Source organism: Heptranchias perlo, chromosome 4 (genome assembly GCF_035084215.1).
Source record: "Heptranchias perlo isolate sHepPer1 chromosome 4, sHepPer1.hap1, whole genome shotgun sequence".
Taxonomy (NCBI): Eukaryota; Metazoa; Chordata; class Chondrichthyes; order Hexanchiformes; family Hexanchidae; genus Heptranchias; species Heptranchias perlo.
Genome location: NC_090328.1, coordinates 58744041 through 58760561, shown reverse-complemented (window position 1 = coordinate 58760561; position 16521 = coordinate 58744041). Strand labels below are relative to the sequence as shown.

Below are 16521 nucleotides of genomic sequence, written 5' to 3'. Positions count from 1 at the left end.
CAAGATTAGTCAGACATGACCTACCCTTCACAAATCCATGCAGACTCTCTTTGATCAAATGATAGCTGTCGTAGTGCTCAGACACTCTGGCCCCGATTTTAAAGGGGGGGGGGGTACGGTGCATGTGAGCCCCAAAGTGGGCGGTCCACCCGGAGAATCCGGGGGAGTCCAGTGATGTGGAGGCCTGACCGCTCTTAACAGCCGGGCCTCATTACCATAACTTTCACTGGAGTCCCACCTGAACCTGGTCAGAAGCACTACCTGGCCGGCAGGCAGGAGCAGGAGATTGCAGGCAGGAGGCCACAGCCAGGGACCCAAGGGATCTGTCCCTGGCAGTCAGGTAAGTGGTAAGGGGGGAGGGGGGAGAGGGAAGGGGGGGTCGAAGGGCAAAGGTGATCGGGGAGGTGGGTGTCCAGGGTAAGGGAGGCCCAAGGCTTCCTTTTGAGGCCCAGAGGAACACTCCTCTTCTGACCCATGATCCAGCTCCTGAAAGGTCTGGCCTGATGGGGGAGCTGTCACTGTTGCTCCGTTCAGGCCTCAGACCAAAATAGCAGATCGTGTCCCGATGATGGCACCCGGCCCCGTTCTGCTTATTTAACAGGACCCTGCCAGCATGGTCTGGTGTCCTGCTCAAAACAGAAGGTTAATATTTGGACCCATCAGGGAGGCAGCGGGATCGGAGGGGGTAATTCAATCCCCTCATTTTAACTCTCCTCACCCGGTCTCCACCAGGTTGGAGCAGCACAGCTTTATATTCTATGCCATTCCATGCGGGGAACTGTGAAGATTCTCAGAGGGCTGCATTGAGAGTTTCTGCTGATTAACCAGTTTGGCTTGGTAGGCAGCTCCTGTCAGACACAAATCAGTGGAATCCCCAGTAACTGCAGTTCTGTTCATAGCCATTCTAGTCACATGGGTTCCACTCTATTAATGGTGAAGTTGTGCAGACGCAAATGATCTTCAATACTTTCTTGGGGCTGTAGAATAGGACCCGACCTGATCTGTTCAGGCATCAGAAGTGTTGTTTTAACATCCTGATCATGTGCTCCACCATAATTTGAGCGGTCACATGAACCTCATTATATTCTTGCTCTATCTTGGTGTGGAGGTTCCTGACTGGTGTTAATATCCAGGACAGCACGGGGAAGCCTTGGTGCTCAGCAGCCATCTGTCCATTCGACCTACTCCTTCAAATATTTGTAGCACCATGGATTGTCACAAAATGAAAGCATTGTGGTCACTGTTGGGATTTCTCCACATCAAATTCATCATCAAGACCACTTTCCTTCATCTACGAAACTGCACCGGCCTCTACCTTTCCTCTCCCCTCTCTCCTCTGCTACTTACCAATGATTTTATTACCTCAAGGCTCAAATTTGCTAACTCTGCTTGCTGGCTTCCTGGTTCCCACAAACTATAACTCGTTCAAAATACCACAATTTTCATTGTCATCTGTAACAAGGCCGGTCCCCCATCATCCCTGAGTTTTCCAGACTCCACTGGTTCCCTGTGCAGTACGGAATTGATTTAAAGATCTTGGTTCTCATCTTCAAATCCTACTGTGGGTTCTCCTCACCTGACCTCAGTGATCTCCTCTAACCGTTCATCACTGTATGCACTCACTGCTCCTCCAGCAGCAGCCTGGATTATTGTCCCCTCCCGCCACTCCACTATTAGTGCAGCCCACTATGTTCTCCCATAACTGTCTCCACAGCACCTCCATTTTGTCACTTCTGCCCCTATCTTCAAAAGTCTCCTTAAGATCCTTCTTTTGAATTGTGCTTTCACCTTTCCATCCCTCTTTTTCACTTTCACACTCCTGCTCGGTATCTGCACTTTAACCACAGTCCTGTAAAGCACTGAGTCATCTTTCTGCACGTGAGAAGTGGTTCAGAAATGCACATTGTTGTTATGTGTTCAGTGATTGCTAACTGGACATTCCATTATAAGACAATATAAACTGACTGGCATTCCTTCCTTGTGTTTAGTATATTGAAATAAAAACAAAAAATGCTGGAAAAGCTCAGCAGGTCAGGCAGCATCTGTCTGGGGATATATTGATATTTACCAGTTCTGACGAGAGGTCTTTAACCTGAAACATCGACTCTGTTTCTTTCTCCACAGATGCTGCCTGACTTGCTGAGCTGCCCCAGCATTTTCTGTTTTTATTTCAGATTTCCAGCATCCGCAGTATTTTGCTTTTGATTTAGCATATTGAAGATGGACAAAAGTTCTTAAGAAGGGTAAGAAAATTATAACTTACAGATGGGTCTTTGTTTAGTTGTAGACTTAGTTGGTGCCAATTTGAATCATCGTAGTTAACTCTATAGAAGCCGGATATATTGATATTTAACAGGATCCATTCTTCATCTGTAGTAAGTTTTACCTCAGGATATGTCACTATGTACAAGCACCAAGAAAAAAAATCAACAGTACAATAGTTTCTGCTTACTACAAAGTATTTGAGAACATTTAATAGTGTGTACTTGGATGTATATCAACTGCCCACCATTTCAGGACAGTCAGCATTTTGGAGTCAGTGTTTGTGAAAATCATTCCCAATCTGACTCCTCCTTTAGCATCACCTCCAGCTCCCACTTCCTGCTGTAGCTGTAGGGAATGAATGTCATTTGACAGTTTCGCAACATCAAAAAATTCCATTCACAATGTGCAGTAGTGTTCATATTATGCAACGCCCGAATAGCAGCAATCCCATCGATACCGTACCCAGACTGCAATATCGGCCTCTGTATGTGCCACATGAAGCTCCATGGTAAGTGCTTAAGCAGCCCCAAAAGATAAAAAGCTTGGACATTCTCTGAGTGATCCAATACCATGACATTCTGTCATAAACTGTACAACACTAAAGCATTTTCCTGAAGGTATTTCCATTAACTTGGTTTCATTATTTCCAATAACTAAAGGAACATAACCGAATGTTGCTGATATCTTCGAGCAAAGAGTTAATTTTTCTGACTTCATGCTCCCCGGGGCGGGGAATCCTTGGTCGCATCACATATTGGAAATTACTGGTTGGAAAATCAGATGCAATGTGTTCCTGAATTTCCAATAAACGCAGTGGGTGAAGTTCACGATCAGGAATGTGACGACAGAAAATTACCCCGAGTTTGTTTCAGTAAATGTGTTTTTGTTGTTGCCTTTGCCAGATTGCTAATGTTCTCTGATTGGTAATATTTTCTAATTAACTCAACAGGGAGCATGAAACGAGGCTTTACCCTAAGATGGAGTATGGAGACATACTATTTTATAAATGTACTTACTATGTTTTTTCTCAAGCCAGAGAAGTGGTTGCACAAATCCATTCTTCATCCAGAAAATAGGAATAAACCATGAGGAGCTAAAATGAAATAATGGAATGGTAGGAGAGGTTAACTTTCTGACACTTATTACTGTTTTCCTATGAATATTTAGTTCACCTCCTGTGGCCTTGCACACATTAAGTCAAGATCAGTTGTGGTCTTCAGTTGAAGTGGGTTAGAGGGGCATGGGAAATAATTCAACCGGAAAATTCAGTCTCCATTTTAAGGTCGTACATTTTATCCTTATTTTTTATAATGCTTTGATTTTTTTTAAAAAATTGATCTATATCTCATTCAATATCTTATGTCATCATGTACAGCCTGTCTGCACCACTTGGGTTCTTGTTGTCATGTTTTTGTCACACATTCTGTGTCAACGTTTTCCCATTATAATTCTCTATGTCCACATTTATTGTTGGTTTTGCCTATGTAAACGTCTCATGGTTTCTGCCAGGCAGGGGGAGTTACAATTAAGCCGTACCTGTCCCTAAGCATTGCCTTTGTATCATCTGTACATTTAGTTGTCCTTTCAGTAGTGATCAACGGAAATGCTGTGCACAGAGAATGCATTAAGAGATATTACTGACGTTTAATTAATTGTATTGAATTAATTGTCAGTGCCCCATTCTTATGGCCCCAAGCCAATAGGGAGGAGGGACTATGGCTACAACCCCCGGAGCCAGGGGCCAGGCCAATATCCTTTCCTTTCCTGTCCCCATCAGCCCACAGCGGGCTGATCTAACTTATTGGGAGAGAGGAGCTCTATCGTTGTTTAAACTGAAGGTAATCTTCCCACTTGCCACAGACTTGGCTCTGAGAGCGGGCCGCTGCCCCCTGCTAATACAACAAACCTACCCCACTGGGAGCCTCTGAGAACATGCAGCTGCCATCTGGGCCTCCTAGGGGGAGGAAGAGGGGCTGGGGCAGCTCAACATCCATTTACATTTAAACAGGCCATAAATTACCACCAGTCACTGGATTGGGGGTAATATTCTGGCATGGGTGGAGGATTGGTTATCTAACAGGAAGCAGAGAGTTGGGATAGATGGTTCATTCTCGGACTGGCAACCAGTGGCCAGTGGTGTTCCGCAGGGGTCGCTGCTGGGTCCCCAGCTCTTTACAATCTATATTAATGATTTAGAGGAGGGGACCGAGTATAACATATCAAAGTTTTCAGATGATACAAGGATGGGAGGGAAAGTAGAGAGTGAGGAAGACATAAAAAACCTACAAGGGGATATACACAGGCTGGGTGAGTGGGCGGAGATTTGGCAGATGCAATACAATATTGGAAAATGTGAGGTTATGCACTTTGGCAGGAAAAATCAGAGAGCAAGTTATTATCTTAATGGCGAGTAACTGGAAAGTACTGCAGTACAAAGGGATCTGGGGGTCCTAGTGCAAGAAAATCAAAAAGTTAGTATGCAGGTGCAGCAGGTGATCAAGAAGGCCAACGGAATGTTGGCTTTTATTGCTAGGGGGATAGAATATAAAAACAGGGAGGTATTGCTGCAGTTATATAAAGTATTGGTGAGACCGCACTTGGAATACTGCATACAGTTTTGGTCTCCATACTTAAGAAAAGACATACTTGCTCTCGAGGCAGTACAAAGAAGGTTCACTCGGTTAATACCGGGGATGAGGGGGCGGACATATGAGGAGAGGTTGAGTAGATTGGGACTCTACTCATTGGAGTTCAGAAGAATGAGAGGCGATCTTATTGAAACATATAAGATTGTGAAGGGGCTTGATCGGGTGGATGCGGTAAGGATGTTCCCAAAGATGGGTGAAACTAGAACTAGGGGGCATAATCTTAGAATAAGGGGCTGCTCTTTCAAAACTGAGATGAGGAGAAACTTCTTCACTCAGAGGGTAGTAGGTCTGTGGAATTTGCTGCCCCAGGAAGCTGTGGAAGCTACATCATTAAATAAATTTGAAACAGAAATAGACAGTTTCCTAGAAGTAAAGGGAATCAGGGGTTACGGGGAGCGGGCAGGAAATTGGACATGAATTTAGATTTGAGGTTAGGATCAGATCAGCCATGATCTTATTGAATGGCGGAGCAGGCTCGAGGGGCCGATTGGCCTACTCCTGCTCCTATTTCTTATGTTCTTATGTTCTTATGTGTCGCTCAATAGCGCATCAAGGTAGATAAATCTCCGGGACCTGATGAAATGTATCCCAGGACGTTATGGGAGGTTAGGGAGGAAATTGCGGGTCCCCTAGCAGAGATATTTGAATCATCCACCGCTACAGGTGAGGTGCCTGAAGATTGGAGGGTAGCAAATGTTGTGCCTTTGTTTAAGAAGGGCGGCAGGGAAAAGCCTGGGAACTACAGACCAGTGAGCCTGACATCTGTAGTGGGTAAGTTGTTAGAGGGTATTCTGAGGGACAGGATCTACAGGCATTTGGAGAGGCAGGGACTAATTAGGAACAGTCAGCATGGTTTTGTGAGAGGAAAATCATGTCTCACGAATTTGATTGAGTTTTTTGAAGGGGTAACCAAGAAGATAGATGAGGGCTGTGCAGTAGACGTGGTCTACATGGACTTCAGCAAAGCATTTGACAAGGTACCGCATGGTAGGTTGTTACATAAGGTTAAATCTCATGGGATCCAAGGTGAGGTAGCCAATTGGATACAAAATTGGCTTGACGACAGAAGACAGAGGGTGGTTGTCGAGGGTTGTTTTTCAAACTGGATGCCTGTGTCCAGCGGTGTGCCTCAGGGATCGGTGCTGGGTCCGCTGTTATTTGTTATTTATATTAATGATTTGGATGAGAATTTAGGAGGCATGGTTAGTAAGTTTGCAGATGACACCAAGATTGGTGGCATTGTGGACAGTGAAGAAGGTTATCTAGGATTGCAACGGGATCTTGATAAATTGGGCCAGTGGGCCGATGAATGGCAGATGGAGTTTAATTTAGATAAATGTGAGGTAATGCATTTTGGTAGATCGAATCGGGCCAGGACCTACTCCGTTAATGGTAGGGCGTTGGGGAGAGTTATAGAACAAAGAGATCTAGGAGTACAGATTCATAGCTCCTTGAAAGTGGAGTCACAGGTGGATAGGGTGGTGAAGAAGGCATTCAGCATGCTTGGTTTCATTGGTCAGAACATTGAATGCAGGAGTTGGGATGTCTTGTTGAAGTTGTACAGGGCATTGGTGAGGCCACACTTGGAGTACTGTGTACAGTTCTGGTCACCCTATTATAGAAAGGATATTATTAAACTAGAAAGAGTGCAGAAAAGATTTACTAGGATGCTACCGGGACTTGATGGTTTGACTTACAGGGAGAGGTTAGACAGACTGGGACTTTATTCCCTGAAGAGTAGGAGGTTAAGGGGTGATCTTATAGAAGTCTATAAAATAATGAGGGGCATAGATAAGGTCGATAGTCAAAATCTTTTCCCAAAGGTAGGGGAGTCTATAACGAGGGGGCACAGATTTAAGGTGAGAGGGGAGAGATACAAAAGGATCCAGAGGGGCAATTTTTTCACTCAAAGGGTGGTGAGTGTCTGGAACGAGCTGCCAGAGGCAGTAGTAGAGGCGGGTACAATTTTGTCTTTTAAAAAGCATTTGGACAGTTACATGGGGAAGATGGGTATCGAGGGATATGGGCCAAGTGCAGGCAATTGGGACTAGCTTAGTGGTATAAACTGGGCGACATGGACATGTTGGGCCGAAGGGCCTGTTTCCATGTTGTAACTTCTATGACACTGGTGGTAATTTTTTTTTTCTTCTTGGGTAACTTTGAAAGGAATTAAGAATGCTATAGATGAGCTGCTGTTCCACAAGTACAGTAAGAAAATTCAATACATACGGCTGAGGAACAAAACAATGATAAGGAATGACTGAGCATGTCTTTCTATTTTGTAATGCATTCTAACTAGTTACTAGCCGACTCCTGCTCCTATTTTCTATGTTTCTATGTTTCTAAACTCATCCTCAGGAAGACTACACTCGGTGCAGGATCAATATTTTTTTTTACAGGGCCTGAAAATCAGTGCTGGTTGGGGGAGGAGTCAAGGCAGCCAAAATTCCCATTCAACAACCTGAACATGTCTACCTGTGGGGGTGGGGAGTGCAGTGGCGAGGTAACATTACACCTGCGGGTTTAAAGTCGCTGACAGCGGGGTGGGGATTTGCGGTGGTGAGCCAACATAGGAGTGGAAGAGTCCAAATCAAGGGCATGTGCGGAGGAGGGGTTTAGGGGAAATATTGCCCAGTTACTACCTATCTTATTCTGAAGGATATTTGGGGGTTTACTTCGGGAGGTGTGGGAAGAGTCAAAAAACAATTGGGCCATCATTAATATTGTGCACGATGAAAAAACTGAAAGTTTTGCTGTCATCCAGTGGCTTCATAGAGGAACTGCAAGCTGCTTGACAGTTTAAAATTACTGAACCAGACATGGGTTTGGAACTAATATCGGGCAAAAATTTGTTGTCAAAGTAACAGTGAGGCTAATGGTGCTCATTGAAATTTATGCGTAAATGCTACAGAAACTTCAGGCGAGGGGCAGATGCGCAGTTAAACACGGATATCTAAAAGTTGCTGTCCAAGATGTGCCGCTCCACCGTTAGCTTAACGAAAACAGCATCTCGCTGTCTGTCTCACCATTGAAATGCGTTGAATGGTGTGAAGTTCCTGTATTTGCGCAGTAGATACAAACTAAACTGGTCACAGAAAGTTAAATCTTGGCCATTTCAGTCTAAGTACTCTTTTAATGATGTGATAAGTATTAATTGCTGACAGTCAACCTCTCTGGCATTGAAAATTAACTATTACAAGTGTGGAGTTTCATTCTTTCTGGTTTTAATTGTTGGCGATTCTAAAAATGTAAGATTTTCAATTTTTAATTTTCCTTTGCCTCTTTTTTCTCTCTTAATCCAATCTTTCTTTCCCTCTATTTCTCTTTTTGTACCTGATTTGACATTGAATTCACCCACTCTAATTTACACTTCCTTCCCAGTCCTTGCGCTGTTAATTTTACAATCCTTCAATCTGATTGGTTAAGGAGATACACAGTTGCTTGCCCTGTTCACTCAGGTCCCAGATGCCCTGGTTCCCTCGCTGTGATGTTATCAGCTCGCATTTTCAGCAACTTGCAATGCAAAAGATTTAAAAACCTAAACGGGTTAGAGCAAGTTTAACTAACGGCCGATGCCGTCCGATGCCCTACCATAGCAAATTATAGCCTGTTAAGTGACAGCAGTTTATCATTGTAAACGCCGATCAACACTCCGCCTACTGGCGCAGTAAGTACTGCAGGTAATGTCAACACTTATAAAATGGATTTTACCATAGACAGAGCCTGACATTTGATCCTTCAATACATTTTAAAGTAGGATGTTGCAAAGTGATTTTAATACATAAAAGTGGATTAAGGCACCTTCATGAGTTGAAGAAGGAACTAGACAGGTTCTTGTTAACAACAGGATTCAAGACAATTAGAAATACACCAAGGGATTACTGTGGATGGGTGGGTTGGATGGACCAAAGTCCTCTCCTGCCTGAAATTGTTACTATGTTGCTATAAATATATAAATATTTGGGGTACAGAGTCAAATTACTAAACATGTGCATGTACATTAGACTTATGAAACAAAGACATATCTATCACTATTGATTGATAATTAATAAAAATGAAAATATAAATACAATATTTTAATAAAATGAAGAACAGAACATAAGTATCATAAATGCAATAGATTAGTATGTCAACAATTAAGGAGCGATTTACTTCATAATTTTTTTAATAATTTTTTACATAAACAAAAAGGATTAAGGAGGGATATCATAGATAATCATAAATATATATATATATAAAAATATTTAGACATGCTCCCACGTGTAAACACACAAAACATAGATCTTATAATTTCTTCACCAAATCCATTCTGAAATTAAACAAGGCACACGACCAGATGGAATGGGGGACCAGAGGTGGGGGGAGGTGTTGATGCTGCAACATACAGAAGACATCAGCAGAAAACCCCTATCACAATGCTATCTACAGGCATAACATGGATTGCAGGTAAATATAATGGAAAAATCCCATAAGGGTTAATTGACGTAGGTGTTTTCAGTGCATTTTGAAATGGAATGCTGTGACCCACCCACCATTTTTAATACATAATAGATGAATATAAGAAATTGAAAGTTTGAAGAAAATTGTACATTTAAAGGTTTTTATATTTTTGTAGAGGTTTGGGAAAAACAGGAAGTGTTGAAAAATTTGAGAAGGAAAGTTAAGGGTTTGGTGGTGGCAAGTGGTGAGCACAGAAGAGGTTGGTGGGATGAGGTCCAAGCACAAAAGAAACACTCAGGGCAATAATGATGAAGAGAATTATGAGGGGAAAATTGTGAGAAAAACTGAAAATAATATTTTTATAAGCACTTGAGAGGTTTCATAGTGTGTAGATTTTTTTTAAAAAGCAGAAAATCAGGAGTAGGACTTTATAGGAGAAGCATAGTAATTAAAAAAGAATTGAACTGAAAAATACAAACACCACTAGCGAGAGTGAACAAAATGCCAGAGTGGGAGCAAAATTAAAAGAAAGAGAAATATGGGAGTGAAACTTGAAACAGTAGAGCTGTGGTTAACAATACAAACACTGCAAATGGAAATAAAAAGAGAGTGTCACTAAAACAAACACAAATTCCTTCCCTATTCTCCTATCACCACTGACCCCTTTCATCCCAGGTAACCGATTTATTATCCTTGCCAGGTCACTATCTCTCCCTATCTGCCTGATGCCCCTCACAGCTTCATGCTTCATATTCCCCCTCGTACTTACCCCCATCTCTCACTCATTAGTTGCCCTCTATATTCCTCTCTGATTTCCCTTCACCCCTCTCTGGGGTTGCCCCCCCTTTCTATAGCTTTACCTGTATATAAACTTCCGCACTGAGCTCAGCTGGAGAGCATTATCCAGAACACCATGTCATATTGCTTGTTCCTGGGTGACCATAGAAGTTTACAGCACAAGGGGCCATTCAGCCAGTCATGTCTGTGCTAGCTTTTTGCCAGAGTAATCCATAGCTAATCCCACCGTCCGGCACTCTCCCCATAGTCCCACATCTTACTCCGCTTTACATATTTAAACACTTTTTCTTTGTGACAATTTTGAATTGATGACCCCTCACCAATAATTCCCCAACCAGAAGACATTTTTCCCTCTTCAACCTATCAAAATCCTTCATAATTTTAAAAACTTTTATTAATTCTACTCCTTATCTTCCCTGCTGTGGTGGAAATAGTCCCAATGCTTTAGATTGTCCGGAGGTCATGAAGGGCACTATATAAATGCAAGTTCTTCCCTTCTTTCTTTCATAACAATTGTTTCCCACCCCTGACATCATCCTGATGCATCTAAACTGTATGTGGTACATGACTTTAACATCTCTGCTTTATAGTCCAGGTCCCCATATGTGACATTGGGTCCATAAGTTAACTGTGTCCCTGTCTGCCCCCTAAAGATTACAACCAGTTCCATAAATTAACGGCATCCTTGCCAGTCTTCTACAGATTAAGAGGAATAGCTGAACCACAAGATTCAGATCCGCCAGCACCGTGTTATCTGGGCCAGGCACAGTGGAGCCTTGATTGGGTGATTGGCTTACGGTGGAAAGCTGGGGGTCTTTCCACCGTAAGCCAATCACCTTACGTGCAGGGCCAATGCCAGCGAGTAGCAGGCCCTTGACTAGGCTACTGGTAAGGTGGTAGTAGCGGCTTGAAGAAAAAAATAATTATTTGTAGGCCAGATTTTGTTAAAAATAATATTTATCTAAATTAGCGGGAGTGCTGAGTGGTAGCAGCGGGAAACAGGTATGTGAACGAGCGACAGAATGGGAATCACACTACTCCATTAAAAACCACAGGGGGAAAGAAAAAAATCTAAAAGGAACAAATAAAATATTAGTTTAGCAAAATCTTAAAATTGTATATACAGTCCCCACCATTTAAAACGTCCATGTTTGAAACAGGAAGTCGCCAATTTGGCCAAAAAGCGATAACCAATAACCATTTGCATTAATATCAATTTCAATTTTGCGGGTTATAACGACTTAAGTGCTCCGTTTATTTTGGACAGAAACAGCAGTGCTTACCCATAAGTTCGCACCTCAGTAAGGTACAATGAATACAAGAATGCAAGAATAAACATAAGTAAATACCTCGTTGAGATGCGCTGAATGCAAGAAAAAAACACCTCGTTAATGTTCACTTACCTTTTATGTATAGAAGCCCTTTTAATCCCCTCTAAATGGTGTTGGGTTACAACCACAATTTTAATGTAGCAAAACATCCCAAGGAGCTTCACAGGAGCGATTATCAAACAGAATTTTACATTGAGCCAGATAAAGAGATATTAGAACAGGTGACCGGTAGGTTTTAAAGAGCAAATTAAAGGAAGAAAGAGAAATAGAGGGGCGGGGTGGATCAGGGAGAGATTTTCAGAGCTTAGGGCCTAGGCAGCTGAAGGCATGGCTGCCAATGATGAGTGATTAAAATCAGGGATTCACATGAGGCCAGAATTGGTGGAGTGCAGGGATCTCGGAGGGTTGTAGGGCTTGAGGAGGCTACAGAGGTAAGGAGGGGCGAGGCCATGGAGGAATTTGAAAACAAGGATGAGAATTTTAAAATTGAAGCACTGCCAGACCAGGAGCCAATGTAGGTCAGCAAGCACAGGGGTGATGGATAAACAGGACTTGGTGTGAGTTAGGATATGGGCATCAGAGGTTTGGATGAGCTCAAGATTACAGAGGATACAAGGTGGGAGGCCGGCCAGGAGAGTATTAGAATAGTCGAGTCAAGAGGTAACACTGGCATGGATGAGGTTTCAGCAGCAGATGAGTTGAGGCTGGGTGGAGACTAGTGATATTACTCAAAGTGGAAGTAGGAGGTCTTGGTGATGGAGAGGATATGGGGTCAGAAGATCAGCTCAGAGTCAAATAGGACGCCAAGGTTGCGAACAGTCTGGTTCAGCCTCAGACAGTGGCCAGGGAGTGAGATGGAGTTTGTACTAAGCACTGACTGTAGTTTAAATGCTTAATTTCCAACCTCAGTCATGCTGCTGTGAGAAGGAGGTGAAATTAGATGAAGAATTCACCCAAAGTCACTGGGTAGCTGCTTTCAGAGACTTGACATCAGATCCTCTGATTACTCTTTCTGGCCTTAGATGATGCATAATATAAGAGATTCAAAAGAAGTAAAGAAACTTTTAAAGAAGGATTCTCACCTTAACAACAACAAAAATACCACACCCAATAACATTTTAGATTAATGATCAGGCTGTAATCTAGTAAAACTTTGCAAAAGCATAGAAATAAATACTGAATTATGTGAAGGACAAAATAAACAGCACAAATGCAGGGATGGAAATAATTTTGCTCTCTGGTAGGTAGTTGAAGTTATCGACCTATCGCTGGTGAGAAAGAAGAATGACTGACAATATATTAGAAAGTAGAATATCATACGTACTTTGAAATTCTGTTTTCCACTGAATTTTCAAAGTACTGCTCCTGTGTTATGGTGCCACTTGATGTATTAACTGTTATAACAGGGAGTCCTTCCTGTATTGTCCATGTGTCCATGATGGATTTTATCGATGCTGGTAGCTGAATAGCATCCTGACTATCTATAGCCTAGTGAAGCAGAAGTCACTAATTAGTAATTCATTAATTATGTTTCTACTGTATATGCTGATCATTATTTCCCAGTAATCAAGTGTTGACTGGCACTCGATAAACTCATTATTATTATGTTAGAATTGTTAATCCTTGCAGGTGGATGTCATCACACATCACTCAGATCGAGGGAAAGGTATCTCCTGCAACAACTGCTACTGGCAAAAAAATATATTCAACATAGAATAAAATGTGATTTGTGATTGCTCCATCAGAACAATTTTAAAAACTCTGGTTAACTTTTATTCACTGATCGAGACTATGAACAATCAATGTAGAAGTATATAAATTGCCATTTCACTCATTTAAACAAAGCGTATGATTTCCACTAGGCCATAAGGATGAAATGCCATAAGGATTGGGGGTAATATTCTGGCATGGGTGGAGGATTGGTTATCTAACAGGAAGCAGAGAGTTGGGATAAATGGCTCATTCTCGGACTGGCAACCTGTAGCTAGTGGTGTTCCGCAGGGGTCGGTGCTGGGTCCCTAACTCTTTACAATCTATATTAACGATTTGGAGGAGGGGACCGAGTGTAACATATCAAAGTTTGCAGATGATACAAAGATGGGAGGGAAAGTGGAGAGTGAGGAGGACATAAAAAACCTACAGGGGGATATAGACAGGCTGGGTGAGTGGGCGGAGATTTGGCAGATGCAATACAATATTGGAAAATGTGAGGTTATGCACTTTGGCAGGAAAAATCAGAGAGCAAGTTATTATCTTAAAGGCGAGAAACTGGAAAGTACTGCAGTACAAAGGGATCTGGGGGTCCTAGTGCAAGAAAATCAAAAAGTTAGTATGCAGGTGCAGCAGGTGATCAAGAAGGCCAACGGAATGTTGGCTTTTATTGCTTGGGGGATAGAATATAAAAACAGGAAGGTATTGCTGCAGTTATATAAGGTATTGGTGAGACCGCACCTGGAATACTGCATACAGTTTTGGTCTCCATACTTAAGAAAAGACATACTTGCTCTCGAGGCAGTACAAAGAAGGTTCACTCGGTTAATCCCTGGGATGAGGGGGCGGACATATGAGGAGAGGTTGAGTAGATTGGGACTCTACTCATTGGAGTTCAGAAGAATGAGAGGCGATCTTATTGAAACATATAAGATTGTGAAGGGGCTTGATCGGGTGGATGCGGTAAGGATGTTCCCAAGGATGGGTGAAACTAGAACTGGGGGGCATAATCTTAGAATAAGGGGCTGCTCTTTCAAAACTGAGATGAGGAGAAACTTCTTCACTCAGAGGGTAGTAGGTCTGTGGAATTTGCTGCCCCAGGAAGCTGTGGAAGCTACATCATTAAATAAATTTGAAACAGAAATAGACAGTTTCCTAGAAGTAAAGGGAATCAGGGGTTACGGGGAGCGGGCATGAAATTGGACATGAATTTAGATTTGAGGTTAGGATCAGATCAGCCATGACCTTATTGAATGGCGGAGCAGGCTCGAGGGGCCGATTGGCCTACTCCTGCTCCTATTTCTTATGTTCTTATGTTCTTAAATGTAAATCTATTTGCAAACCGTAAGGTTGAATACGAATGACTTCAAAACCAATTAAAAATACTGAAGTCTGTTCAGACACTGTATTGAATTTGAATGAAATGGGCACTAAAAAAATTGAAACCAGTCTGTAATGAAGAAAAAAAGGTTTTGCTGTTCTTGAGGATTTTGAATCTCAAATACATCCCCATGTTTTTAAAAAGGTTTTGTTTAAAAGGATAAGATTTTTCACAACAGCATCTTTGAATACTGTTCTTATATGTAATTCAAAAAATGTGTCATTTTATTTGTTACAGAAGTTATGACTTCAGGTTTGATGGGTGTTTGTTCTATACTTTTAATGGTGGTTTCTTTGATACCCATTTCAGATTCATAGATTATAAAATGTAGACACTGGCTTCTGTTTTTATAATCTAAGTAATTCTTAATAAAAGGTATAACAAATTACTGTACTATATTAGGGGATTTAATAAACTAAAGTCAACCATTATAGAAGTTTAGATATGACATAATAATACATTGGTTGTGTTTTGGAAAAATTCCAACATGAAATGGTGTAACTAATACACCGACTGCTTCACCATTTCCTGAGTACCCTGAAGGAGAAACAAGGCACATTTTGCTATCCATTTCAATGAGCATGGAGCTCTCCTAAAGATGTATAACCTTTTCCATTCATAGTCTTTGAACAAAATATATAGAAAAATGTCAAATAATCATTTGTCAGGCTGGATTTAATATTCATGGACTGAACTTTATTCTCTTTATGCCACTACTGAAGTTACCGCAGTTTCAATGTGCCATTAATACTATTTGATGATGTGGCACTATGGGCAGGGAGAGGTCAGCTGCCTTTACTGTGATGCATCACCACCTGTGCTATTTCAATGTATTTTGAGCAATGCACAGTATATGACCTGGTAATATGACATCACCATAAGAGTGGTATTACTCAATCATTCTCATAAACCACCAGGGAAAAATAATCAATCTCCTAAACTTATGAGTCTCTGTTCCCAATAGGAAACAGGAATGTGTGATCGGACTATGTGTTATTTAGATCAATACTTTCCTGTTTAATTCAATACACTCAAGTGGAATGGTTCCTTAAGCTCTCCGGGCCATGTGTGATCCTTCCTCCCGACTCTTTGGCAGATGTAAGCATAGAATTAGGTTAAAGGTCAAGAGGTTTTCTTTTTCACTGAGGGTCATTGCCTTTGGAATAAATTGCCAGCTCGTGCAGTGGGTGCAGGTAACAATGCGTTATGGATGATAACTGCTTGTGACACAGCTGACAAAGCCCATTCATACAGCAAACTGTTTATACTGTACTTCCAGAAACTACCACTAGATGTGTATTCTCTGTTCATTTGCTCTAGCCCCATTGGAGCACTTCATGTTTATGTACAATTCCACAAAATCTTATATAAATTAATACCAGTTTCAATTATTTTACCAGCTAAGCATATTTATAACTGCTTGTCTCCTACTATTAACTGAATAGAACCTCAATACTAACCTTTACCATAACACTCACTCCCCAAGAACACATGTTTATTAAAAACATATGGACAGCTGGTTGTGCCAACCTGCCTAATGATTAACTGTCTGCTGCAGTGTATCAGAAGAAGGAAGCACACAAATTGACTACAGAGTTCAATAAAAAAAACGTTGAGTTGGGCAAGCTCATTAATTCTTGAACAAGTTACTGAAGTGATCAAAAATGTGGAATCTGTTCTTGATCAACTTGAGGGTAGATTGAATATTTCCATGTAGATCTTTGATGGTCTTTCTGTTTCAGTGGGAATGCATCCCTAGTCTATGAAAATGGTAACATTTCTCCAGGGTATTAGAATTCATTGTTATTCCCCATTTTATAATATTATAATTTGTGTTATATTCTGTAATTAAGACAATATCGTATCAGCTATAAAGACATTCAATTCTGAAAAGTCATAGCCTTCTTTGAATTATTTAGTGGGACATAAGGTTCCACTAAACACATTA

The 16521-nt window shown here is 41.5% G+C and overlaps 1 protein-coding gene across 1 annotated transcript in view; it reads right to left on the bottom strand.

The window, feature by feature from the left end:
• LOC137320958 (aminopeptidase N-like) overlaps positions 1-16521 on the bottom strand; it is a 127176-nt gene that overhangs the window by 36125 nt on the left and 74530 nt on the right. The window contains exons 10-12 of the mRNA XM_067982988.1: positions 12807-12970; positions 3282-3358; positions 2264-2400 (exon numbers count right to left, since the gene is read on the bottom strand). Of these exons, the coding sequence (XP_067839089.1) occupies positions 2264-2400; positions 3282-3358; positions 12807-12970 (378 nt within the window). The remainder of the gene's footprint in view (positions 1-2263; positions 2401-3281; positions 3359-12806; positions 12971-16521) is intronic.